We start from the raw sequence: 25,611 nt of genomic DNA, 5'->3' as shown, positions 1-25,611 counted from the left end.
TGTTTGTCCTTATCACTCCCAGCCAGAAAGTTTTATAGATTTGCTAAGCACCTCAATATTACAGCTTCAAATTCATGATTTGGCAGGAGGGGAGAATTTCTTGTTTCCATTTAAACTGCTTTTAGTTCAAAATAAAATCCAATTTAAACTTAAAGGTTTGGATTGAAGTTTGAAGATCAAAGAGAAGAGAACAGAAAGAGAATATGGCTTTAGCTTGGAGCTGTATCTGAAAAGGGTAACCTCAGATTCAGGGCTTTTCTTTCTCTCTGGTCTGCACACCACCCCCCCACCACCACCACCAAAATGGTATGTTTCTGTTAGTTTCTGCTGAAAGAGGCTTAACTGCATTAACATGTGCCTGTGCCTGCAGCCTTTTTTTGTTTGCTTGGGTTTGCAGTATATGATAACTTCATGTAAAGATCACAGATGTAAAGTCTTCTCTTATTCAGAAAGCAGGGCTATTTAAAATAATCCCTGCTCAAAAAATGTAGAGGCAGCACCCAAATTAGGATCGTTTGGAATTAGCAGCGTTGGCAGCTGCTATTGTCAGTCCAAAGGCTTGTAAGCCAGGAAAGGGAGCATTTGCTATGGCTGCTTCCTCTCTACCAAGCTGGGGATTTTGGGGGAGTTGTAGAGGAGGGGGAAATGAACTTGGAAAGAGAGGAATGCAGCATTATTTCATGTAAACATATCAGCTTGGTCCTCACTCTAGTGGTGAGACCAGGAGAGACGAAGTGTTGGCAAGGAACACTTAGAAATTCTTCACAGTGAGTGTGCTGAGACACTGGAACAGGTTGCAAAGGGAGGTTGTGGATGCCTCCTCGCCCAGAAGTGTTCAAGGCCAGGTTGGGCAAGGCCTTGAGCAACCTGGTCTAGCAGAAGGTGTCCCAGCCTATGGCAGCAGGTTTGAAACTAGATCATCTTTAGGGTCCCTACCAGCCCAAACCATGCTGTGACTCTGTGACTCTGCAACACTAAAGGAAACTGAAGGAAATTTGTCTTGCATGAAGGCTGCATACCCAGCCTCTAAAAATGTGGACCATTGCCTCTGTCTGTCGCAGTGTATTTCGTCCCTGAATCTGATGCATGGAGCTTTGTGGATCGTGTCTGTTGGGTGGGTCTCTAAGCTTTAGACAGCATCCCACTCCAGATGTCATCCAAAGTGACTTGCCCAGTCACACAGACAAAATCTGAACCCAGATATGCCAAGATGTCATCCTGTGAAGAGTAATGTGGCCATGGCATTTTTAGGCAGTGCTTCCAGATTTAGGACAAACCCAAATGTCCCCCAGTTTAACAGCCGGAGGTGGCAGGAGTTGCACATTGAACCAAGGGAAATATTCAGCACAAATATACTCTCTTTTTATTGCCCAAGTTCTGTTTTTATTAAACCCCAGCTTTTGCAGCTTTGTGACTTGCAAGTTTCCTTCATCATTTTTACAGAAATTGTTTTTCTGGTCCTTTTAGGCTCCACAATGAACCATAAAATTGAAACCTGTGGATCTTTTAAGGCTATAAAAAGAATGCTGAACACTGTTTAAGTTTTCTTTCTTTGTCTCCACCACCCCCGCCCTCCCACTGAAGATGTGCCTTTTCAACCATTAATAACACTTTTCAGGCTAGGCATCCATTTTTAAGACAGTATCTGGTCTAAATTTGGCCTGATTGGACTTACGTGGGAAACACTGTGCATTTAGTGAAATTCTGCGTGTTTGGATCAGAGCCTCTGAATTCTGGCTCTGAAAGCTTGATTGGGGCATACAGCTTGCAACAGGTAGTACTGCCCTTGCTGCAGCTTCCCCTTTCAACACTGGGCTTCTCCTAGCAGCTCAGTGCTGTGAGTGTTGATGCAAAACAGGAGTCATTCACAGGTTGGTGATCAATAGTCAGCACCTGCATTAAATACAGGAAGCTTCAGAGTGGAGTGATGCTCTTCCTGAGGTATTCTGACATGTGGAGTACCATATTTCAAACTACTCTTCCCAAGACAGTAACACTTAAAAAAAGAAAAAAGTACACAGTGACAGATGGGAGATGCTTACAGCCCCCAGACAACCCCAAATCCCAGGAGACTCCCTCAGCACTTACAGAAGGAAGGCAGAGTGTTTTATATCATGTTTTCACCAAAGGAAATGTGTAGGTCTTTGTGGACACATCAGCCCCCCCTGAATTAGGCAGTGTGCCAGGTTTCATAGGCTTCTAACAACATGAGTAACCCCAATATGATAGCTGCCCCAGGACTGGCTGTGCCAGATGTAGCCTGAGCTATGGGTCACTGGCCTCATAGGCCAGTTTCATACAGTTAGTTCCTCCCTCCTATGTTCACCAGACTGCAAACTGCAGACCCCCAGCTGTCTTTGAAGAGCTATTTGAGCAGCATTATAGCCTCACTAAGATGGGTGCTGCCATGCTCCGGTCCATCTCACACAGTGACACCCTTCTAGCAGCATGGCAGGACCATCTTCTCCATCTCTTTTCCCTCATGGAAGGCTACCAGCAGATGTGGCTATAGCAAATCATGATATTCTCTTCTTTGGGAAGAGAAATAACATGCAACTTGTCAGAGTGATGAAAATTCAATAATAAACACACAGACTGAGATTTTTATTTCTTTTTCTTGCACAGAGAGGGACAGTGGCCTTTGGAGCCTTCATTTGCCTTTGCAGGGCAAACAGTCTTTCATACCTAATCATTTGTGCATGCTGGAAATTAAAAGAAGCTATTAGAGAAGTGTAGCAATATTGAAGGTTAGGGGATTGCTCTGGCACTCAAAGAAACTTTGCTCTAAATTCTGCCCTAGCCTACTACTTGGGCACATTGCTTTGCCTTTCTGTTATACTTGCTGCTTCCTTTTTCTGTCCTGGCTTCCTGCGTTGGTGTGTCTCCAAGGCCTTGTCTTTGTGCAGCGCTCTGAGCCAGCAGAAGCTCAATGCCCCTAAGACACCAAGTCAGAACTGCCCAGCTCCTGCCTGCAGCAGCTCTGTGGGACTGTGCTGGCCGAGGGGCAGCCGTTTCACAAGTACCATGTAAGGATGCAAAACAGGCTGGGGAGGGGGGGAAATCAGATGGATAGGCTGTTGATCTCTTCCCAGTCAAAGGGGAGAGGAGTGGATGGGAGAAAGGTGTTTGTCAGGGAAGCAAATCATGGATTGTGTATGATCTATTGTATATATTCGGGTAATTAGCAAAAAAGCCCAAAAAACCTAAAATCAAATCCTAATGTGTTGGTATTTCAAGAAAAAGCCAAGGACGAAAAAAAAGAGACTAATTCCCAAGAGTGTTTGCTTAAAAAATTAATGCAATACATTAGCTTTTCATCTAGGCCATGGTTTGAAATAATTTCTTTATTTTATGTATTTTATATATAGCTTGCACTGTGTTTCCTGTTGCAAGTACCATATATCTTAAACAGTTTTTTATATTGCGGTAGTTGTAACTGTGGAGCAGTGAACTGAGAAATACACCAGAGCTAAGCCTGCAACAAAGATGAGGGAACATGGCTGGATAATGTCCTGCATTATTTAGTAAAATCGTAAGTCATGTACTAGTTCCCAGAGTCTAGGATGTTGGCTTGCTGGAACGAGTCCAGAGAAGGGCAACGAAGTTGGTGAGGGGTTTGGAGCACAAGCCCTATGAGGAGAGACTGAGGGAGCTGGGGTTGCTTAGCCTGGAGAGGAGGAGACTCAGGGGTGACCTTATTACTGTCTACAACTACCTGAAGGGAGGTTGTAGACAGACGGATGTTGGTCTCTTCTCCCAGGCAGCCAGCACCAGAACAGGAGGACACAGTCTCAGGCTGCACCAGGGGAGGTTTGGGCTGTAGGTTAGGAAGAAGTTCTATACAGAGAGAGTGACTGCCCATTGGAATGGGCTGCCTGGGGAGGTGGTGGAATCACCATCATTGGAGGTGTTCAGGAGGACACTTGATGGGGTGCTTGGTGCCATGGTTTAGTTGTTTAGGTAGTTTGGATTGGTTGATGGGCTGGACACGATGATCTTGAAGGTCTCTTCCAACCTGGTTTATTCTATTCTATTCTAATCTGCAGTATCTGTAAGTTAAAACTGTTTGCTTTCTGCAGCTCAGAGCAGAATGGTAACTCCACTGCTTCAGTAAGCTTGGACTTGCCTTCTGTGGCCAGGAGAGACATGGTACATTGAGTTATTTCCTGCATGTCAGCAAGGGGATGCTGGAACCTGTCAGGGTGCTGACTCTCACCTGTCATGACCTTATTTGAACCTTTCTGTTCCCTAGCAGTTGTGTTACAGTGCAAAGCATTGTGGACTTGGAGGGAAGGCTCTGGGTTTGCACAACACAGATGCTTACTAATACCAGTTAGGGTTTGGGTTTGCACAACATAGATGCTTACTAATACCAGTGAGGGCTAAAGAGTAACATCCAACTGATGTGAAGCATGATGCCATTTTTATGCAGCACTAAGTTTGATTATTACTCTGCTCTGTACAGTTTCAGAGGGATAGGAGTACAGGCAGAAGACAGGAGTCAAAATAAGTATGGGGATGTTCCTGGCACTCTCAGAGCAAAGAAGTTTTCCCTCCTGTTCAGATGGAACTCCTGGGTTTCCTTATCCTGTCACTGGGCACCACTGAGTAGAGCCTGGACACATTTTCTTGCTGCTCACCCTTTAGCTCTTGCTGAACAGTGAGAAGATCCCCTCTGGGGCTGCTCTTCTCCAGGCTCAACAGCCCCAGAGCTCTCAGCCTTTCCTCTTCACAGAGATGCTCCAGGCCCCTCAGCATCTTTGTAGCCCTCCATTGGACTCTTTCCAGTAGTTCTCTGTCTCTCTTGAACTGGGGAGCCCAGAACTCCAGATGTGGCCTCAGTAGAGCAGAATAGAGAGGGAGGAGAACCTCTGTCACTTTGCTGGACACACTGTTAATACACCCCAGGAGACCATTCAACTTCTCGGCCACAAGAGCACATTGCTGGCACCAGCACTTCCAGGTCCTTACCAGCAGAGGCACCTTTCAGCAGGTCAACCCCTCACCAGTACTGGTGCAGGGGGTAATTCCTCCCCAGGTGCTGGGTTCTACTCATGCCAATGTTGAACTTCATGAGGTTCCCCTCTGCCTAACTGCCCAAACAGTGTGGAACTAACCACTGTCTTGTTAAAATTATCAGGGCTGGTTGTGAAGCAACATTAGTCGATATTAAAGCCTTGTAAGGGACTTATTAGTTAATCAGTTTTGATATATTTCCATGATGAGTGGAAAAAGCTTCACTGTCCTGCATTTCCCTCCACGATCAATTGTTTATTGTAAATGAAAATGGTTCAGTGTCCAGAAAGGAAAGTCATTGCTGACTTATAATTAAATATAGCCTGTTTTGCAAGAGGCTTCAAGCAGTCTCCCAAGATTGTCAGGGTAATTTTACGCTTGTGGAGTGAGTGTGTTTTGCCAAATATTTACTCTTATGTTAACAAAAAGAACAAAAATCCATGTCTTTCAAAACTAACTCTGCTCCAGGCTATATGGCCACTGCTTTTCATGATACTGCTTCTTGCATTTCTGATTTGTTTCTCTTCTTTTTCGTATGATGCTATGGATTATGGGTAATTACAGAATATCTTGTACTTTCAAACATATACCTTGGCTAGTAAGTTCTATGAATTATTCTTGTGGAGGGCTAAGTGATGAATATTTATTTAAGGATCTGACCATAGGATGTTCTGAGAGCAATATTGTAGAAGAGACAAGCTCTTTCTGCAGGCCAGACCTTCCTATCTTTTATATCAGCATTGAATTTCACATCAAGAACGCTTTACAGAAGATGAATCATAGAATTGTTAGGGTTGGAAGGGACCTCAAGTATCATGTAGTTCCAACCCCCCTGCCATGGGCAGGGGCACCTCACACTACAGCAGGTTGCTCACAGCCACATCCAGCCTGGCCTTAAAAACCTCCAGGGATGAGGCTTCTACCACTTCCCTGGGCAGCCTGTGCCAGTCTCTCACCACCCTAATGGTGAAGAACTTCTTCCTAACACCCAATCTGAATCTACCCATTTTTGGTTTTGTTCCATTCCCCCCAGTCCTAGCATTACCCGACACCCTAAAAAGTCCCTCCCCAGCTTTCTCATGGGCCCCCTTCAGATACTGGAAGGCCACAATTTGGTCTCCTCTGAGCCTTCTCCAGACTGAACAATGCAAGTCTCATTACTGAACTGAAGCTGGACATAAGGAGTAAAAGCTTGTGGTTTGGGCTCAAAATTGCACAAGTATCTCAGCTGGGATCTCTGTATTCCACAGGAGATGTAAGCAATTCTGCAGCTGATGTCTGGCTTTTGTTTTCCAGCTTTGTTTCTGAAGTACTGAGTTATTATTGCATATGAAACTTGGAAAATGGAAATGCTTTCCTTCTTGGTAGTGGTGTAACTATCTTCAAGCCACAGTTATGCATGCCATCGTTAGCATCCTTGGAGTTTTGAACAGCTTCTGCATCCCGTGAGAGACTGTGTTCAAAAACTGTGTAGGCCTAACACTTTTGGGCATGGTCTAATGGCCATGGTGGTATTAGGTTGATGGTTGATGGTTGACTTGATGATCTTGGAGGTCTTTGCCAACTGAAATGATTCTGTGACTCAATAGATGAATGCTACAGAAGTGCTAGTACACCTTCAGGAAAGGCAGGGCTAAGTATTTTTAGGAAACTATTTCATTTCTTTCCTTCACATGCAGGCTCTACTGGGTAGCTAGAGAAAAAATGGGTTCCTTTAATGATGGCTGGATCTGCAAACAAGCAAATGAGGTTTTATGTCATGTCTTAGTGCCTGAAGGACTGAAGGACACTGAAGGGTATCAGTGTGTTTCTTCAGTGTGGGTGAAATCTGCCTGTAAACGTTTACGAATGTGCAAGGGAGTGGAACTCCTACCACTTCCATTTCCCCTTCCCCCTGAAGGGATATCTTCCAGGGATGCATTCTGCTCTGAGAGATTGGTATTTTAGTGACACTTGATATTTTAGAGACACTTGTGGTTGCATCTGTATTGTCATCTGACTCCCTCAAGGAGTCTTCATTTGGCAGCTGCTTTGCTCGCAGTAATTTCTGAGCGTGTGATCAGGGCCAGCCATGTTTGACAGAGAAGAACTGAACATCTTAAAGACTTCTATTTGTAAGCTTCATAAAATCAATTAGAGCCAAGAGATGAAAGTTAATCCATTCCCTGAAAAGCTGAAGTTTAGAGGCTTGTGTTAAACAACAGAGAAGTCATAGAAGAGCATGCTCCTGTGCATGTCCCAAGAGAAAAAATCAGCATCAGTCATGTTGGATCCTACTGCATGCTACAAACTCATCCAGTTGTTACCTGCTTCAGAAGCATTCAAAACTCCTTCCTTTAGCTATAGTTTTTAAGATACCTGCTTGTTGATTTGAACAAAGCCACTTTATTTTCATTTTTTTTTTTTGACCTCTTGTTACTGGAGTGATTGTTCTTCTTACATCAAATCTGTGACAAATCAGTTGTGTTACTGTATTTTTTAAACATCTCCAGTCTAAATAGCACTGTGGGGGAACTTTTTCAAAGCAGAGGTGACTGTGGAGGTGAGGGAGGGATGTCAGTATACAGGACATGTTCAGAAGCCCTAAGTACATCCTAGTGAAGATTGTTTTGTAATTCTTATTCAACCAAGCATTCAAACTTTTTCCCCATCCAAGACAGAGCACTGTTCACAAAATAAGTGCTTTGTAGTGCAGCATGAAGGTTTTTAATGCATCTCTTACACTTTCATATAGAATCATAGAATTGTTTTGGCTGGAAAAGACCTCCAAGGTCAAGTCCAATCATCAACCAAACACCACAGCAGCTATTAAAATCATATCCCAAAGTGCCATGTCCACACAAAGGTTTTCCAGTGCATAGCTCTCAGCTGGCAATGACACAGCGGTTCATACCACCTGCAGAGGTGGCAGCTTTTGTGGATTACTGTTTCATTTTTAAGCATGCAGAGCTTTCCAAAATCTGTCAGGAAAGTAAATAGATGGTATACAAATAGTTATGAGGAAAAAGAGAAGAGAGATTCATAGATTGATAGAATAGTTTGAATTGGAAGGGACCAGTTTCAACTCCCCATGCCATGGGCAGGGGCACCTTCCACTAGACAAGGCTCCTCATCCAACCTGGCCTTGAACACCTCCAGGCAGGGGGCATTCACAGCCTCCTTAGGCAATCTATTCCATTATCTCACCACCCTCACTGTAAAGAATTTCTTCCTAATTGCCATCCTAAATCCATCCTCCTCGTGGTTCAATACATTGCCTCTCCTCCTATCACTACAAGCCCTTGTAAAAAGACTATCCCCAGCTTTGTTGCAGCCCCCCTCAGGAACTGGAAGGCTGCTTTAAGGTGTCCCTGGAGCCTTCTCTCCTCCAGGCTGAAAAGCCCTAATTCTTGAAGCCTGACCTCATAGGGGAGGTGCTGCAGCCCTCTGATCATCTTCATGGCCCTCTTCTGGACCCACTGCAGCAGTTTCATGTCTCTCTTATGCTGGGGGCACCAGAACGGACATAGTACTCCAGGTGGGATCTCACCAGAGATGAGTAGAAAGTCTGTGGACAACCAGGTGTTCAGAGGATTTCCTCCTGCAAGTATCAATAGTGAAAGAAATGTAGTTGGCTGTATAAATGTAATCAAGCAGTTGCTTAGATCTGTGCCACTCTTATTTCTGTATATCTGATTATTTATTTATTAGTCAGAGGGAAGATGATGCTTAGGTCAAAATGTAGGCTTGTGTAGGGTAAAAAGAAGCTTTTAAATTGAAAATAAGAAGTTGCTATGCACAAGCAACCAACCTAACTTAGATACACACATCCTGTGTTTTGAGCCAGCTCCAGAAGTACTGGGATCCAACTAAGGTCCTTCATCTATTGCTATATTGTCTTTGGAACACCTACTGTGCTTCACTGACTGCACCTGGGAATTTTGGGTGAAATCATGTGATGTTTTATTACACAGTAAAAATATCATTAAGACCCACTATTTATTTCATGCAAGCTAAACACAAGAAAGCCATCACAGAAGGGCTCATGCATATTAAATTCACCTAAAACCCAACAGTATTTTTCCAGATAAAGCCCTGGATAAAGTTCTACCAAGCTTTTCTCCCCAATAGTCATTTGCACAAAACCTAAACCTAAATCTTTATTGATGATCTGGATGAGGGCATTGAGTCCATCATCAGTAAATTTGCAGATGACACCAATCTGGGGGCAGGAGTTGATCTGCTGGAGGGTAGAGAGGCTCTGCAGAGGGACCTCAACAGGCTGGACAGATGGGCAGAGTCCAAGGGCATGAGATTGAACACATCCAAGTGCTGCTGGGTTCTGCACATTGGCCACAGCAACCCCAGGCAGTGCTACAGGCTGGGGTCAGAGTGGCTGGAGAGCGGCCAGGCAGAGAGGGACCTGGGGATACTGGTCGATGGTAGGCTGAACATGAGCCTGCAGTGTGCCCAGGTGGCCAAGAGGGCCAATGGCATCCTGGCCTGTATCAGGAACAGTGTGGCCAGCAGGGAATTCATTTTGCCCCTGTACACTGCACTGGTTAGGGTACATGTCGAGTCCTGTGTCCAGTTCTGGGCCCCTCAGTTTAGGAAGGAGGTTGACTTGCTGGAACGAGTCCAGAGAAGGGCAACAAAGTTGGTGAGGGGTTTGGAACACAAGCCCTATGAGGAGAAGCTGAGGGAGCTGGAGTTGCTTAGGCTGGAGAAGAGGAAGCTCAGGGGAGACCTTATTGCTCTCTACAACTACCTGAAGGGACGTTGTAGACAGGCGGAGGTTGGTCTCTTCTCTCAGGCAGCCAGCATCAGAACAAGAGGACACAGTCTCAAGCTGCACCAAGGGAGGTTTAGGCTGGAGGTTAGGAAGAAATTCTACACAGAGAAAGTGATTGCCCATTGGAATGGGCTGCCTGGGGAGGTGGTGGAGTCACCATCATTGGAGGTGTTTAGGAGAAGACTTGATGGGGTGCTTGGTGCCATGGGTTAGTTCATTAGGTGGTGTTGGATGCGATGATCTTGGAGGTCTCTTCCAACCTGGTCTATTCTATTCTATTCTAACCCCTCTGTAATTCTGTTAGGTAAAATCAGGGTGAAAATATAGGAAGTGGTATTTAGAATTTGCACAGTTTTGTGGTGAAAATAAAATTGCCTGTCATTGATCTTCTGGAATAGTTATGCTTTTCCTGCCTGTGTTTGTTGTGCCTCCAAGCACTCTTGCTGCAGTTCTTATTTCGTGTTGCAATAGACCGAGTCAGCTTCAGTTCCTGTTGGCTCCCTGTGGTTTGCCAGGGCTCTCTGGAGCACTCAGCTGGGGAATTAGAGGCTGGTGTAGATGCCACTGGCATCAGTGACTTTGTTACAGTGGTGCCAGATTCGACATATCCAGCCTAAGAAATTAAATAGATGGCCAAGCACTGTGAAACACTTCAAAGATTGTGATGGTTGTTCCTGAACAGCGGAGACTACAAGGAAGTTCAGAAGAGGTGAAGCAGAAGAAAAATGAATTAGTCTGGTTTGTGGTTGGGGTTTTATTGGTTCTTGTGGTTTTGTTTTGTGATTTGTGCCTTTGCTTTTTGTTTGGGAGTTTTGTTGGGGTTTGGTTTTGGTTGGGGGGGGAAGGGGGGTGTTTGTTTGTTTTTGTTTTTTTAGGTGACCAGTGTCAATATGTAATTTAGGAATTGTGCATAAGGGAAAATTCTTCTCTCATTCAGAAACCCAAGGTGCCACCATGGCTGGCTGGGCATTGTACAAAGTGTTGAATCAAAACAGTTTGGGGATGTCCAAGTAAATGAGGCAGATTTTTCAGGAGAGATCTGAAGTACCAGTAGGATAAGTTAGTAGCAGCATTCTTCAGTGCCTAGTGGGTTCTGCTCTGTGTGTGTGGTGTGGTGTGGTGGGGCAGTGTATGAGATCACCTGGTGTGCGCTACCTGTGTGCACAGTATTTGGCAGTAGGCTTCCTGTCAAAGAATAATAAAGCTCTCCTTGTGGGTCAGAAAATTTGAAAAAGACCTCCAAGATCAAGTCCAACAGTTAACCCAGCACTGCCAAGTCCACCACTGAACCATGTCCCTCAGCACCACATCTACATGTGTTTTGAACACTTCTATGGATGGTGACTCCATCATTTCCCTGCACAGTCTGTTCCAATGCTTAACTACTCTTTCAGTGAAGAAATTTTCCCTAATGTCCAACCTCAACCTCCCCTGGCACAGCTTGAGGCCATTTTCTCTCTTGTTACCTTGGAGAAGAGACTGATGATCCACTTCCCCGAGCCTTGCTCCATCCTCCTTTCAGATGATTATAGAAAGTGAGAAGATCTCCCCTGAGCCTCCTTTTCTCCAGACTGAACAACCCCAGTTCCCTCAGCCACTCCTCACCAGATCTGTTCTTCAGACCCTTCACCAGGTTCATTGCCCTCCTTTGGACATGCCCTAGCACCTCAATGTCCTTGTAGTGAAGGGTCCGGAACCAAAAACTGCACTCAAGGTGCGGCCTCAGCATTGCCCAGTCCAGGGAGACAATTGTTTCCCTATTCCTGCTCATCATACTATTGCTGATGTAGGCCAGGATGCTGTTGCCCTTCATGGCCACCTGAGCACCTGCTGGCTCATGTTCAGCCGGATGTTGATCAGCATCCCCAGCTCCTTTTCCACTGGACTCTCAGAGAGGAAGTCCAATGAGCTCAGTAATCCTTGTACTTTCTGGATTTCAATGCCATCTCATATGCTCCAGGACTCTGCTGCCATGGGGTATATATTTTGTGGTGGAACTTGATTGTCCAATCCAAATGCAGTCCTATGGGAAAATAGCCCATGGCCACAGTGAGCCCAGATGAAGTCCCACCAGGTTAGAGGAATAATACCTTCTAGGCAGCCAATGTGGTGTTTGATATAGCATCAATTCTTTAGCACTTCTGGAATGGAGCTGCTGTTGTCTTGCCTTGTGCGGAGCCCTTGGAGCTGCTGCCTTCTGGGGAGGGAGGAACACAATGGACTGGAGAGGAGGGAGTAATGAACTTTGAACATAACAGAGGTTCATCAGTTAAAGGAGTTGGGGTTTCCTGCTGGCTGGGTGTGCTTCTGAGCTGTTCTTCACTGCCTTTTGATATCACTTGTGAGAGATGATAGTAATATTGCTGTTCACTTGCATTTTATGCAGCCTGTTCTGAACTCTTTTAATCCACTTTTATGCAGACCAGGAGAGAGAAAAATGCTTTTATTAATTAAGTGGCACTCTCTTTGTTCCAGTTTCCCTGGCTGTGCTTATTACCTTGGCTGCTATGTGTGCTTGGCTCTCACAGGTCATTCTTCTCTAATGTGGTGGTGATGCAGGACAACCAGATGGTATCCAAAACCCTGTTTCAGAGGGCTTTCTCCTCTTGGCTGAGCAACCTTAGTAACTGAAGTCAAGGAAGCTCTATTGTGCACTGAAGAATGTGGTGGGAAGCTGCTGTGCCCTTCCTAGCACACTCAGTGTTGGCATGAAGGAACTGGGAGAGCAAAGAAGGGCTTATTTAAAAAGATTTCTCCATCTTCTTCCCACAAAGCATCACGCTGCATAGTGAGCATCATACCTGCTCTGCTGGCTGGAAGCTACAATTTGTATTTCCTTTTGCCCAAGCCAAACCACAGAGCTTACATAAGTGTCTTTTCTGTCCCATTCCATGTCACAGCAATTTTAAATGTAAATCCCAGAGCTGTGGGATATTGCCTAATCAGATTAGAGAGCATGTCCAAGTATCTTTGCTGCTGTATCGCCAGTTCTTCTAGAGGCTTGTACTTAAGTCATAGTTTCTGAAGTACTACTGGCTATGGAGAGTGTGGATTGGAGATAGAGGTGACTTCTGTTGTTGTAATTTGCTGTTATTGTTTCTTAGGCTTGGGGAACATTTTTCATAGAATGGGAACCCCTCTACTTTGAAGCCTGTAAAATGAAAGCATTTTTTCATTCCAATGTTAATTTCCTGTGTCACCGTGGATGCACAAAGGTCCATGCCCTGACACCACTGCCAGAGAAACCTCTAGCCTGGTCTCCAAATAGACTAATTGTATCAGTAGTAAAGGGCCAGATGGGTGCAAACTGGTTAGCCCCCACCTCCATCCTCTCAAAATTAATCTCTGCTGGGTCTCTGGTCTCTCTGGGCTTGCCACTGCTTGAGGATGCTGAATACTTCTGGTGTGTGTGCAATGGGACGTTTGCCCAAGGCTGTTGTGTGCCATAAAGGTGAGCACATCTCCACATGTGATTGTTTGAACTACTACTGTTACTCTTTTAATATTAAAAGCACTAAGGCTGCCTGCCAAATCCCCCTCACCCTTGACATAGACGTGCACACTCGTTGGTGTCTCATCTGAAGTTTCAGCCTTACATTCAGCATTGCAGTAGCCCAGAAACAGGTCTAGGCAACTTCCTCCAGGAGGACTCACAAAATCCCAGGTGCTTTGTTTTATCCATGAAGATGTTCTAGCTAACCCTCCAATCTGTCTTTGTCATGGATTCTGAACTGCAGTGTTCACTGTATTCAACAGAGGCTTTGATTCATACCCAGACCTCTCCAGAGTCTGAGGAGGCTGGAAGAGCAAGGGCAGGCTAAATGCCCAGCACTCAGCACGAGACTCTTTGTAGGTATGAGAGGGCAAATCCACCTTACTGTTGGCTTGCTTGTTCAGGTCTAACATTCAGCAGGATCTGGATGTGTTTCTCCCTCATTATAAACCAAACAAGCAGAATCTCATTGGAGATCTGGAGATCATGGTGTTCCCAAGAGGGTCAGTATTTGGCCCAGTCCTGTTCAATATCTTCTTCAATGACCTGGCTCAAGGGACAGAGTGGACCCTCAGCAAGTTTGCTGTTGATACCAAACTGGGAGGAGTGTCTGATACCCTGTCAAGCTGTGCTGCCATTGAATGGGACCTGGACAGGCTGGAGAGTTGGGTAGAGGGGAACCTCATGTCATGCAACAAGGACAAGTGCAGAGTCCTGACCCTGGAGAGGAATAACCTCCTGCACCAGTACAGGTCAGAGGTTTACCTGCTGGTACGTGGGTCTGTGCAGTATTGTCTCTAGTTTTGGCCTCTCTAGCTCAAGAGAGACAGGAAACTACTGGAGAGAGTCCAGTGGAGGCTACAAAGATGCTGAGGGGCCTGGAGCATCTCTGTGGGGAGGAAAGGCTGAGAGCTCTGGAGCTGTTGAGCCTGGAGAAGAGCAGGCTGAGAGGGGATCTCATCAGGGCTCAGCAAGAGCTAAAGGATGGGAGTAAGAAAATGTGTCCAGACTCTTTTCAGTGGTGCCCAGTGGTAGGACAAGGGATAAGTAGAAAGTGGAACCCAGGAGGTTCCTTCTGAACAGGAAGAGAAACTTCCTTGCTGTGAGGGTGCTGAAGCCATGGAACAGGCTGCCTAGAGATGTTGTGGAATCTCCTCTGGATAGATTTCAAAGCTGCTTGGACACAACCCTGGGCAACCTGCTGTGGGTGACCCTGCTTTAGCATATGATCTCCAGAGGTCATTTCCACCTCCCACCATTCTGTGATATACCTACATATACACATACCTGTGTAGGATTGGGGGGCTGGAGGGGTTTTTTTATGTTGTTTTGAGTTTCTTTTCCTACACATTCTCAATGCACTCAGTCTCTTCCAGTGCTTGGATGCTCCTGCTGATGGTAAAGCACAGGCCAAGTGTGTACAGCAGCAACCACCATCTAACGTAGTACAAGACCTGGTTGTAAAAGCACTGGAACCCTGTGATGATCCTTCACTTTGCAAAGCCCGGGCTGGCTCAGAAGCAGCACTTCCAGTTCTGTCTCTTCATCAGTAGGTGGTGCTGGCAAACTGCACATTTGTAAGAGCATCCTTGGAGCTGTCTGTGCCACAGTCCCACAGGGATGTGGGTGAGGAGTTCAGACTTTCACCATTTTGCCAATATATTGATCTGTTTCCTTGTGTGCAAGGAAATGAGTTACCTGCAGTGCCTACAACCAGAAGTGGTGCTTATTGGTACACAATATTGGACAGGCTTTCATGGAAGTGTGGAAAACAAAGCCCCCAGGATTATGAAGGGGAGATAGCTGTACATAGAAGGACTTGAAAGGATGTGAAAGCACAGAGATGTAGTATACCTCTTTGAGTCCCAGCTCCAAGAGGAACAGGCATGATTCTTGTTTCTCTCCTTACCCAAGCATGCCTACAGCTGATTCTTCTGAAGCCTCCAACTGAACCCTTTTTCCTTCTTTAGTGTTAGATGTGGCCTTAAAATAAGCATTAGAATGGTGCCGTGATCTGAAATGAGATGCTGAAGAAAAACATTGGTTATGGCATGCTTCACATGGATATTTTTATACCACTTTTAGCATAAACATAACATCATATAATGCTTAGGTGGAAGGGATGGCTCTCATCTAGATTTGGTTGCTCAAGGCCTCATCCAACCTGGCCTTGAACACCTCCAGGAAGGGCACATCTGCAAGCTTTCTGGGCAACCTACTCCAGAGTATCACCACCCTCATACCAAAGAACTTCTTCCTAAGATCCAATCTAACCCTGCTCTCCATCACCTTAAAACAATTTCCCCTTGTCCTATTGCTAGACACCCTTATGGAAAGTCCCTCTCCAGCCTTCCTGTAGGTTCCCTTCAGGTATTGGAAAGCAGCTCCAAGGTTCCCCAACACTCCTCTCTTCTCCAGGGAGAACAATGCCAGCTCCCTCAGCATATGCTCACAGCAGAGGTGCTCCAACCCTTACAATTAGTGGCTAATAATCTTGATTGTCCTTTGTGCAAATCTGTAAGTTAAATGGTCACTGACCTTTGCAAGACCTCATGGCCAGTGTTGCCATCATTGCCATAAGGTGCAGCGTCACCCTGGCAAGTGTTTCATTTGCTGCCATCCCTGGCTTGAGGACCGGTGACTGGCATATGGCTAAAGACATTAACAAGAGGACCTAGACAATCATTAATGGGCAGGCAGGCACCATCCAGTAGACACAAGCTCACTGGGGTTTTTTTCTAGTTCCAGTGGAAACCTACAGGAGTCACACAAACTTCAGAGGTGACTGAAATATTTCAGGGCATTTTTCCTTACACATATTTGCTTCCTGGATTTTTCCTTTCCTTGTTTAGATTCTTTTTAGTAGCAGTAATGGTTTTTGGAAAGGTGCAGGAACGCAGCCCAGGAACTGAGGAGTGATTATTGCAGCCTGTTGTCTTACAGTGCTTATCAGGTATGCTTAGTGAAACATTTGATTATATTAACAGCTAATTATAACCACATGTAAAACGGAACATCATTACCCAGGATTATGTCCTGCTGCTTGATCTCCTTTATTGTTTAATTCCTCTGGGAGTGTTTTAGAGAAAGGTGCTTTAGATAAGTGCTGCTGTGCAGAACTTTTCAAGTTCAGTATTAAGGGTGGTGAGTGCTGTTGCCTGATAAACACAACTTCTTGTCAATGAAGGGACTTTGCAGACATGGGACTTCCCTTTTAAATTTTTTAATGGAATAGTTTCATTGTCCAAGTTCTGGACTGTTCTATAGATTATTTACTGGGCTTGTAAATAGAAATCCTGTTACTGAGACATCTTTTGGTTACATATATATTTATAAAAGTCATGCTGCACACCATGCACAAGACAGTGCTGCAGTTTAAAATTATTTTGTTTCTATAGACTCAGAAGAGATCTATAGGAAAGAAAACAAATTAGTAGCTGTGGCTGTGTTATTTCTGCCCTACTTCCTACAGAGTCACTAATAAAAAATCCAAAGAATGGAGCCAAGCTCTTTGAGATACCTGAGCTGCGAAGCTCTTTCAGTGGTGAGGTCTCTGACCACTCTAAATGTCACCAAAGAAGGACAACAAAGCTGGAAAAAAGTCTTGAGCATGTCTTACAATGAGCAGTTTGAGGGACTTCATTTATTGGACGTGGCACTTGGTGACATGGTTTAGTAGTCATGAGGTCTTGGGTGACAGGTTGGACTTGATGATCTTTGAGGTCTCTTCCAACCTTATTGATTCTATGACCTGGGGTTGTTTAATCGGGAGGAAAGGAGGCTGGGGAGAGACCTTCTCCCTCTCCACAACTCCCTGAAAGGAGATTGGAGTGGGGAGAGGGTCAGTCTCTTCTCCCAAGTATCAGGCAACAGGACAAATGGAAATGACCTTGAGGTTTAGGTTGGACATGAAGAAAAATTTCTTCACTGACAGAGTGGCCAAGCCCAGGGCAGTGGTGCTGTCCCCATCCTTGGAGGAATTTAAAAGCCTTGTAGATGTGGTGCTGAGGGATACAGTTTAGTGGTGACCTGGCAGTGCTGGGTTAATGGTTGGACTTGGTGATCTTCAAGGTTTCTTCCAACCAAAGCGCTCTGATGATTTTATGACTCTCAGTGCTGCTGAAGCAAAGCTGAATTGTAATCTTTTGTTTTGCAGGTCAATCCAGAAGCTGGTACCATCTTGTGGACTAGCTCACGCTGTGTTCTGGCACTGAGGGCCTGGGGGTTTTGGGGTGCTGTGTTTCTGTGCTGAAGCCGAGCCTCCCCAGCTGGGTGACCGCCAGCCGCAAAGCTGCTGTCCACGTGGACTGGTGCTGAGGTCTCCCGCCCGGCTGCTGCCAGAGCCTCTCCAGCCAAACCCAGAGACATGGCCACCAATGGCACCAAAGTGGCAGATGGACAGATCTCCACTGAAGTGGATGCTTCCATCACCAATGACAAGCCTAAAACCTTGGTAGTAAAAGTGCAGAAGAAGAAGACGGACCTGCCAGACCGAGACACTTGGAAAGGGAAATTTGACTTTCTTATGTCCTGTGTAGGGTATGCTATTGGCTTAGGGAATGTGTGGCGATTTCCATACCTTTGTGGCAAGAATGGTGGAGGTATGTTTGCTGCTTCGTTCTTACTACCTCTGATATAAAAATTACCAGTAAAGCAGCGCTTGGTTTTGACAGCTGTTTCATCCCTATAGGTGTGGTTTGGTTTGCTTTGGAGGTTTGGGGTTTTTTTTTGCTTTACATTTGTCCTGGAGGGTCAGTGCCACTTTAGATGTGGTGCTCAGCTTTGAGGTCTGCTCTGGAGTTTATTCTGACTTCTAGTTGGCAGGTGCTCTTAAAAGACCATAAGGAATTAGAGCAGAACTAAAGCACATTGCCCTCCAACCCTCCAGAGCCCTCCCTTTTGGTCTGAGGTTTTTGAGAGGATTGAGTTTTTGAGAGGCTTGTAATGCTGGCTCTGAGCTTAACATAAAAGGCTAACTTCAGCTGGAGAGCAGCCAGTTCTGGTTTAAAGCCTTTATGCTATCTGCATGCTCCTCTGATAGATGAAGCCAACAAAATGCATAGTCTTCTGGATTTTAGCTTTTTACTTCAACAGAAAATATTTAAAAGATGAGGAGATATGTTTCCCCTCTTCCTTTCACCCCTTGTGATACTGGTTCTGAAGTGTACTTGTGCTTTCTTTTTAAAGTTACACTGAAAAGTTAAAAAAAAAGTGTGTCTTTTCATGTGTAATAGGAATGGAAACAGTGGAAGCTCAGTAGTGCCCCTCACCACTTAACAGACTTTTTCTTGTCTCATTTTAGGTGCATTCCTCATTCCCTATTTCCTTACTTTAATTTTTGCTGGCGTGCCACTTTTTCTTTTGGAGTGCTCCCTTGGTCAGTATACATCTATAGGTGGCCTTGGAGTGTGGAAGCTTGCCCCAATGTTCAAAGGTACAGTATACATTTGGATTGCTTTCCAGTGACTTCCAAGTTGCACAAAGTAACAGGGCAAGAGCATTTCTTTATGCCTTCATACTTTTATCCAAGCCATGATTTTCCACAGAAAACCCTGACTTTCTGAGAAGGAAGCAACAATTTTGAAGCACACTGGGATGGTATTCATTCCCCATTAAGAATAGCAAGCTTTAGGCATTGGGATCTCAACAAATTCACTTTTGAACTTCAGAAATCTTTGGGAGGTTTGTTGTAAACATGTAAAGGCAATTGAAAGTAGCATTATAAACCTAGCAATATTTGCCTGAGCAGGTATGGAACTCTGTTCACAGCAATCTGGTGAACACTGTTTATAGTTGCAGAGGTTTGTATCTCCTGTTGAAATTCAAAGGCCAGACACTTAAAAAGTGATGTTTTCGTACTGCACTGCTTAAGACAGGCTCACTCCATGCTTAGATTTTTAGCTAGTTTAAAGTTTTGGACTTGATCTCCGAGGTCTTTTCCAACCTTAACAATTCTAGTCTCAAGGTTTTGGTCTAGAGTCTGCACATGCAATCCTCACAAGCTGTGCTTTTCATGCTCTAGTCCTAAATCCTTTGAAACTTAAGAAGTCTTAATCTGACTCCAGTTCCAGAAGAGAAGCAAGTTAAACACAGGCTTATAAATTACTTCACACAGCAGAATTGACAGTATAGGGTGAACTAAAAGTTTGGTTAGAGTAGATTTTGTTCTAGGAAAATTTGTCCTTGTGAAAACCCAAAGAGGTGAAAATGTCTCTCACAGGTAAGTATTGTAACTTTGGAGTTACTGATGTTGGTAGGAGGCACAGTGCAGAGTACAGATCCTGCTTTGCATTGTGTAGATTGTTTTGAACACTTGCTCCTGTTTGGTGTCATGTGGCAACTGCCATCAGCCTGGTTGTTTTCCAGTGCCCCTGAGGTAAAAGACAAGGTATTCTCATCATGGAGCCTCTGGAGAGTTCTTTAATCTGAAATGATATAATAGCATTATACTAACCATCAAGCACTTAGCCCAGTGTATTCAGTGGATAGCTGGTCTGGTACTCAACAGCTGCCAGAAGTTGCTGTGGCACTGCTCTTTTGGGGAACAAGCTGATTTAGCTCTTCTCCCTGAAAGTAAGAACTGCCTGTAAAACCTCACCAGCAGCAAATGGGACTGCTTACTGCAGCACCAGAGAACCAGACACTGCTTAAATTTCTAGATGACTGAGCTATCACTCAATGTAGTCACCATTTCATAATGGTACTTTGAAAACTTTAACTTTGCTTCTACAAAATTCAGTACACAGTTCCTGCCCCATGTGTTGTATTTGTCCCTCTGAACAGCAGCTCTTCAGCTGACACTGTTTCCCTTTTTTGTTTCTCTTTGCTTTCCTTACAGGTGTGGGATTAGCTGCTGCAGTCCTTTCCTTCTGGCTAAATATTTACTACATTGTGATTATTTCCTGGGCCATATACTACCTGTATAATTCCTTTACCGCTGTAAGTGTGCATGTGGAATTGTTTGACTGTAAAGCAATGTGCTATTGTAGATCACTGATTAATCTGTCTCACTGTAAAGGGACTTGTTTGTTGAATGTAAAGGCAGGTGTGAGCACACCTGGAATACTGTGTCCAGTTTGGGGCTCCACAGTTCAAGAGAGACAGGGATCTGCTAGATAGAGTCCAATTGAGAGCCACGAGGATGATTAGGGGACTTGAGCATCTCCCCTATGAAGAGAGACTGAGAGCCCTGGAGCTGTTAAGTCTGGAGAAGAGAAGACTGAGAAGAGATCGGATCAATGTCTATCAATATCTGAGGGGTGTCTGTCAAGTGGAGTGGGCCAAGCTCTTTTTGGTGGTGTGTAGTAATAAGACAAGGAACAATAGATACAAACTTGAAAACAGAAGGTTTCACCTCAAAACAAGGAGAAACTTCTTTACAGTGAGGGTGACAGAGCCCAGAGAGGTTGTGGACTCTCCTTCTCTGGAGACTTTCAAAACCTGCCTGGATGCTTTCCTCTGTGACTTGCTCTGGGTGATCCTGCTTTGGCAGGGGGGGTGGACTTGATGATCTCTGGAGGTCCCTTCCAACTGCTAACATTCTATGATTCTATGGTAGATTACTGATTAATCTGTCTCACTGTAAAGGTGTAAGGTTAAAAGAAAATGTGCATAAATCAGGATAAGCCATTTCTTACTAAAGGAAAACTATTTTGTAAAAATCCCTCAATTCTTTTTTTTTCACAAGCAATGTGGAACAGAAAACTGTGAGGAAAACATTCCATTCCAAGAACAGCAGCTAGTCCAATAATTGATTATTTTGGAGCCACAGGCTTCTCTTTCTTACCAATTTGTTTGTTACCAGTTTCTTCATCTTAACTATCAGAGCCACACTTCATCCATCTGTATCCTTTTAACTTACCCTATCACCTGGCTCTGCCCTTTAATCACAAGCATGCCTGCTGCTTCTCTGCTCACCCTGCCAGGCAACTGCAGGTCATACTCAGCCTTTTGACACCTTGTCCTGACAATGCTACAGCAAATCCTAGAAACCCTTTGTCTTTGAGCCTACAGGCCAGCCATTCCCCTGGGAAAAATTCTAGTGTATCACTAATGGCCATTGGTATTGGCCATTGGAATGGGCTCCCCAGGGAGATGGTGGAGTCACCATCACTGGAGGAGTTTAGGAAGATATTTGATGGGGTGCTTGGTACCATGGTTTAGTTGATTAGGTAGTGTTGGATGATAGGTTAGACTCGATGATCTCAAAGGTCACTTCCAAACTGGTCTGATCTGATCTATTCCATTCCATTCCATTCCATTCCATTCCATTTGTTTGTTTTTTTCCTTCAATAGCAGCCACACAGATGTTAGTTCTCTGGGAATTAGCTTCATTGCAATGTGGTTTGATTGTGGAGGGTTTATTAAAGAGACCCTCATGGAATGGAAGATCTATGATTTGATTAGCTCTGAACATCCATTCATTGCTGTTATTTTCACTTTGTTTTCTTTCCTTTTAACTTTATTTTTAGCTGCCCTTTTTTTCCCCCCTCAAGAGTGACTCATCAGCTGACAGGGTCTTGTTGATTTGTGGATTTTGGCTGTCTGAGGAAGCATTCTTACATAAGGCTCAATAATTACTATGTTATTGTTCAGTTGTTTTCTCTTCTTCCTTGCTTATTCTCAGCCTTAAGGACTTGTCCCTTGACCAAATATGCATTAATTACTGTCTGGAGGTGACAAGATAATTTCTTTTTCCTTTTTTCTTTTTTTTTTGGTGATCCTTAGATGATGTGAAAGGTCAGTTATAGTCTGGAAGTGGTGCACAGGCCTGTATTAGATGAATATTGAGTTCTAATTCCCTTGAAGCTTCTTATCCCTGTATTTAAAACATGAAGTACCCCTGATACAAGATTTCCTGTGTGGAGAGTTTCCAAAATTGGCCATCAGAAGATTATCTAAGTTGTATCTAAATGAGATTCATTCTAATAGACATCCTGTGGAAAGAGGTTCTGCTTCTCAGAGCTTCTGAAAGATACTTAATATGACAGACACATGTAGAAAATAGAAAGTTTATGGATTTATTTTTTTCTTGCTGTCCCCTGACCTGAGGGGAAAATGTAAATCTCTGATCAATAACCATCCCACCATTATTACCTCTAGTGCAGTAAGTGATTGCCCAGTGGAATGGGCTGCCCGGGGAGGTGGTGGAGTCGCCATCACTGGAGGTGTTTAGGAGGAGAATTGATGGGGTGCTTGGTGCTGTGGTTTAGTTGATTAGATGGTGTGGGATTATGTGCTGGACACAATGATCTCAAAGGTCTCTTCCAACCTGGTCTGGTCTGGTCTATTCCATTCTATTCTATTCTATTATATCCTATCCTATTCTATTCTAAGAGGTAACAAGACCTTCAGGAGGTCCTTTCTACTGCACGTTTTTGTTGTGGCTTGCTCAATACACTCTCACATGCCAAGAGGTGTATCAGACTCCAAAGTGTTTGGGCTGATATGGTAAAGAAAGGGAGAAATATTTTCACATCTGATTCACACAATTGATAGGAAGTTAAATAACTTCAATGGCAAACATGCACCCCAGGGAGATGAGTGAGCTGCAGAACTTGAAATTTGTTAGTTTTCCACTCAGCTGTCATTTCAAGTGAAGAGGTACCTGAGGTAATCAGAAGTGTTTGGTTGTTTAGGTTTCTCTCTCTCTCTCTCTCTTTTTACCTAGACTCTTCCTTGGAAACACTGTGAGAACCCATGGAACACTGACCGCTGCTTCTCCAATTATACCTTAGCAAACACCACCAACATGACAAGTGCTGTGGTTGAGTTCTGGGAGTAAGCTGCTCATTTTATTCTGTATCATTCCTGTGCATATGCAAGGATCAGCTTGTTTGCATTCATACACCACCTTCTGAACTAGTTGTCAAATGCACCATTCTGTTGCCTTATTCCAGACGCAACATGCACCAAATGACTGATGGCTTGGAAAAACCAGGGCAAATCCGATGGCCACTAGCAATTACTCTAGCAATTGCCTGGATTCTGGTGTATTTTTGTATCTGGAAGGGGGTAGGCTGGACTGGAAAGGTAAGATTAAAAAGTACTGCAAATACCTTTCAATTAGAAATGCCCATTTTGCTCAAATGAAAATTCTTGAGGTAAGAGGCACGGGGGACAGTTTTGCTGGAATAGCTCTGTGAAGTGTTTAATTTCTACCTTGAATGGACACAGCACCATGTTCTTTGAAAGAGCTGGCTCCACTCTAACTAGTTCTGACCACAGGCTTAGAGGTAGGTTCACCTACAGACTTGGCTTTGCCAGGTATAAAATTGCCTGAAAATGTGTCTGCTTGTTCCCCAGATGAATATTCTAGCTAGTTTGGACAGCAGTAGAGTGAAGATGCAATGTTCTGGCTTCAGGGAGAAGCCTGCTTTTATGGCACAGCTCTTGCTGGACTTAGCCCTGTAAGTTGAGTATCTCTAACATGCAACACAGTTGAAGTTGAGTTTCATGTAAGAGCTGCTCCCTCCTCTCCTTGTGCCAAAAGAGAGCTGTAGGTAGTTCCTGCCGCAGGCATGCTTGCACACTGTGCTTCTTGGAGTCCGGTTGGTTTCTGAGTGCAAAATAGAATTAAACTAATTAATTAAAGGAAATTATATTATTGACAAATCTTTCTCCAGGAATGAAAGGGCAGCAGCATCTGACATGGGCATATCCCTTGCCCTCTCCTCAAAATGGCAGGAAGAAATTCTAGAGAAATAAAAAGCCATAACCACAAGGCTAGATGACAGCTGAAGGCCTGGGTTATAAGACCTCAGGTCTGGTGTAGAGCACTGGGATTTTTTCACACTGGAAGAATGACTTAAGTTGTGACAAGGTGGTTGTAACTGTGACCCACTTCAAGCTGCATGTTGAACATAGACTACTTAAGCCCAGTTCATTTTATTTCTCCTATCTGCAAAGAAGGTGGAAAAAAAGAGGACTAACTTTGTCTCTTTAGAGTCTGACTTCATAGTGGCTTTTTTATGGGGCTTTTGAAAAGGCAAGAGAGCAGGACATAACATAGGTGAAGAGAGAGCGTGGAAAATACAAGAGCAGCTGTTCTGCAAGCAGGGTACTGGTGCCAAGAATCTTGTGCTTTTGGGGAGCTCCCTTTGTTGAATATTAAAAAGAAATAATAATAAAAGCATGAGCCCCTCATGCCAAAATATCCTAGTTCACCATCTTCCACCTTCAGGAAGACCAGCAGCAGCCACCTGCCTTGTAGACACAATGTTCGGGAATTCTGTAGTGGGCACTCCTGTTTCCACACCAAGCTTTTCCATTGCTAAGTCCTTCAGTTTTAAAAGCCAGCCTCAGTTGCTGCTGTAGTATTTTTAGGAAGCAAATATTTTCTGAAGTGTTAACAAGCACTTCCTTCCACACTTACCATGTCTTGTTTCTTCACATCAGGTGGTCTATTTCTCTGCTACTTATCCCTACGTTATGCTGCTTATCTTGTTCTTCCGTGGTGTAACACTGCCTGGAGCTAAGGAAGGCATTTTATTCTATATAACTCCCAACTTCAGTAAGCTTTCAGACTCTGAGGTAAATATTCAGTCCTTGTAAACAGAAGTTGCACTGCTAGCTGTTCACCTTTCAGACCTATGACCTGCTCCTCAAGTGCAGAAAGAGATATTTTTTTTAAAAATTATTTCCTGCCATCAGGTTTGGCTGGATGCTGCCACACAGATTTTCTTCTCCTATGGTCTGGGTCTTGGTTCACTGATTGCCCTTGGAAGTTACAACCCTTTCCACAACAATGTTTACAGGTAAGCAGATGACTGCATGTCTAACAGTGACACTTTCCTGTCTCTGCAGGAGCTGGATTCTGGTTTTCTGCATACTGTATCACTGGAATGAAGTGTAGTCTTCGATCTGTAGGTGTTAGATCTAGCTGGGAGGGAGATGTATAACTGCATTTACAGTAATGGGAGATACAGTGTGGCTTGTGTTCAGCCTGAAATGGAATCCAATGTGAAATCCTGAATCATGACATCTCTTGTCAGGAGAAAGGGGTAATATACTGATGAACAGTAGCATTGCTTTGCCTACTGCTTAAAGCATCTTACCTTTTTTTCAGGGACTCCATCATAGTGTGCTGCATAAACTCATGCACAAGCATGTTTGCTGGCTTTGTCATCTTCTCCATTGTTGGATTCATGGCTAATGTCACAAAGAGGCCTATTGCAGATGTTGCAGCATCAGGTATCAAATATGTTTTTCTCTAAGCTGTTCAGTGGCATCAGTTATTTTCTGTTTGTGCGTTGGACCAACTGCTTCATGTAATTGTTCACAGTCCTTCCCTCAAAGCATTCCTCAGCCCCCTGTCATTCCAGTCACCCTT

General features: G+C 44.3%; 1 protein-coding gene across 1 annotated transcript in view; it reads left to right on the top strand.

Moving 5' to 3' along the window:
* Positions 1 to 25,611, top strand: part of SLC6A1 (solute carrier family 6 member 1) — a 78,620-nt gene that overhangs the window by 40,001 nt on the left and 13,008 nt on the right. The window contains exons 2-9 of the mRNA XM_054166684.1: positions 17,437 to 17,881; positions 18,583 to 18,714; positions 20,119 to 20,219; positions 22,951 to 23,060; positions 23,180 to 23,312; positions 24,678 to 24,812; positions 24,933 to 25,036; positions 25,348 to 25,472. Coding sequence (XP_054022659.1) covers positions 17,647 to 17,881; positions 18,583 to 18,714; positions 20,119 to 20,219; positions 22,951 to 23,060; positions 23,180 to 23,312; positions 24,678 to 24,812; positions 24,933 to 25,036; positions 25,348 to 25,472 — 1,075 coding nt within the window. The 5' untranslated portion in view covers positions 17,437 to 17,646. The remainder of the gene's footprint in view (positions 1 to 17,436; positions 17,882 to 18,582; positions 18,715 to 20,118; positions 20,220 to 22,950; positions 23,061 to 23,179; positions 23,313 to 24,677; positions 24,813 to 24,932; positions 25,037 to 25,347; positions 25,473 to 25,611) is intronic.

The sequence above is a fragment of the Dryobates pubescens genome, chromosome 1, assembly GCF_014839835.1.
Source record: "Dryobates pubescens isolate bDryPub1 chromosome 1, bDryPub1.pri, whole genome shotgun sequence".
Lineage (NCBI taxonomy): Eukaryota > Metazoa > Chordata > Aves > Piciformes > Picidae > Dryobates > Dryobates pubescens.
Note: the sequence above shows the minus strand (reverse complement) of the source record. Positions and strands in the feature narration are given on the sequence as shown.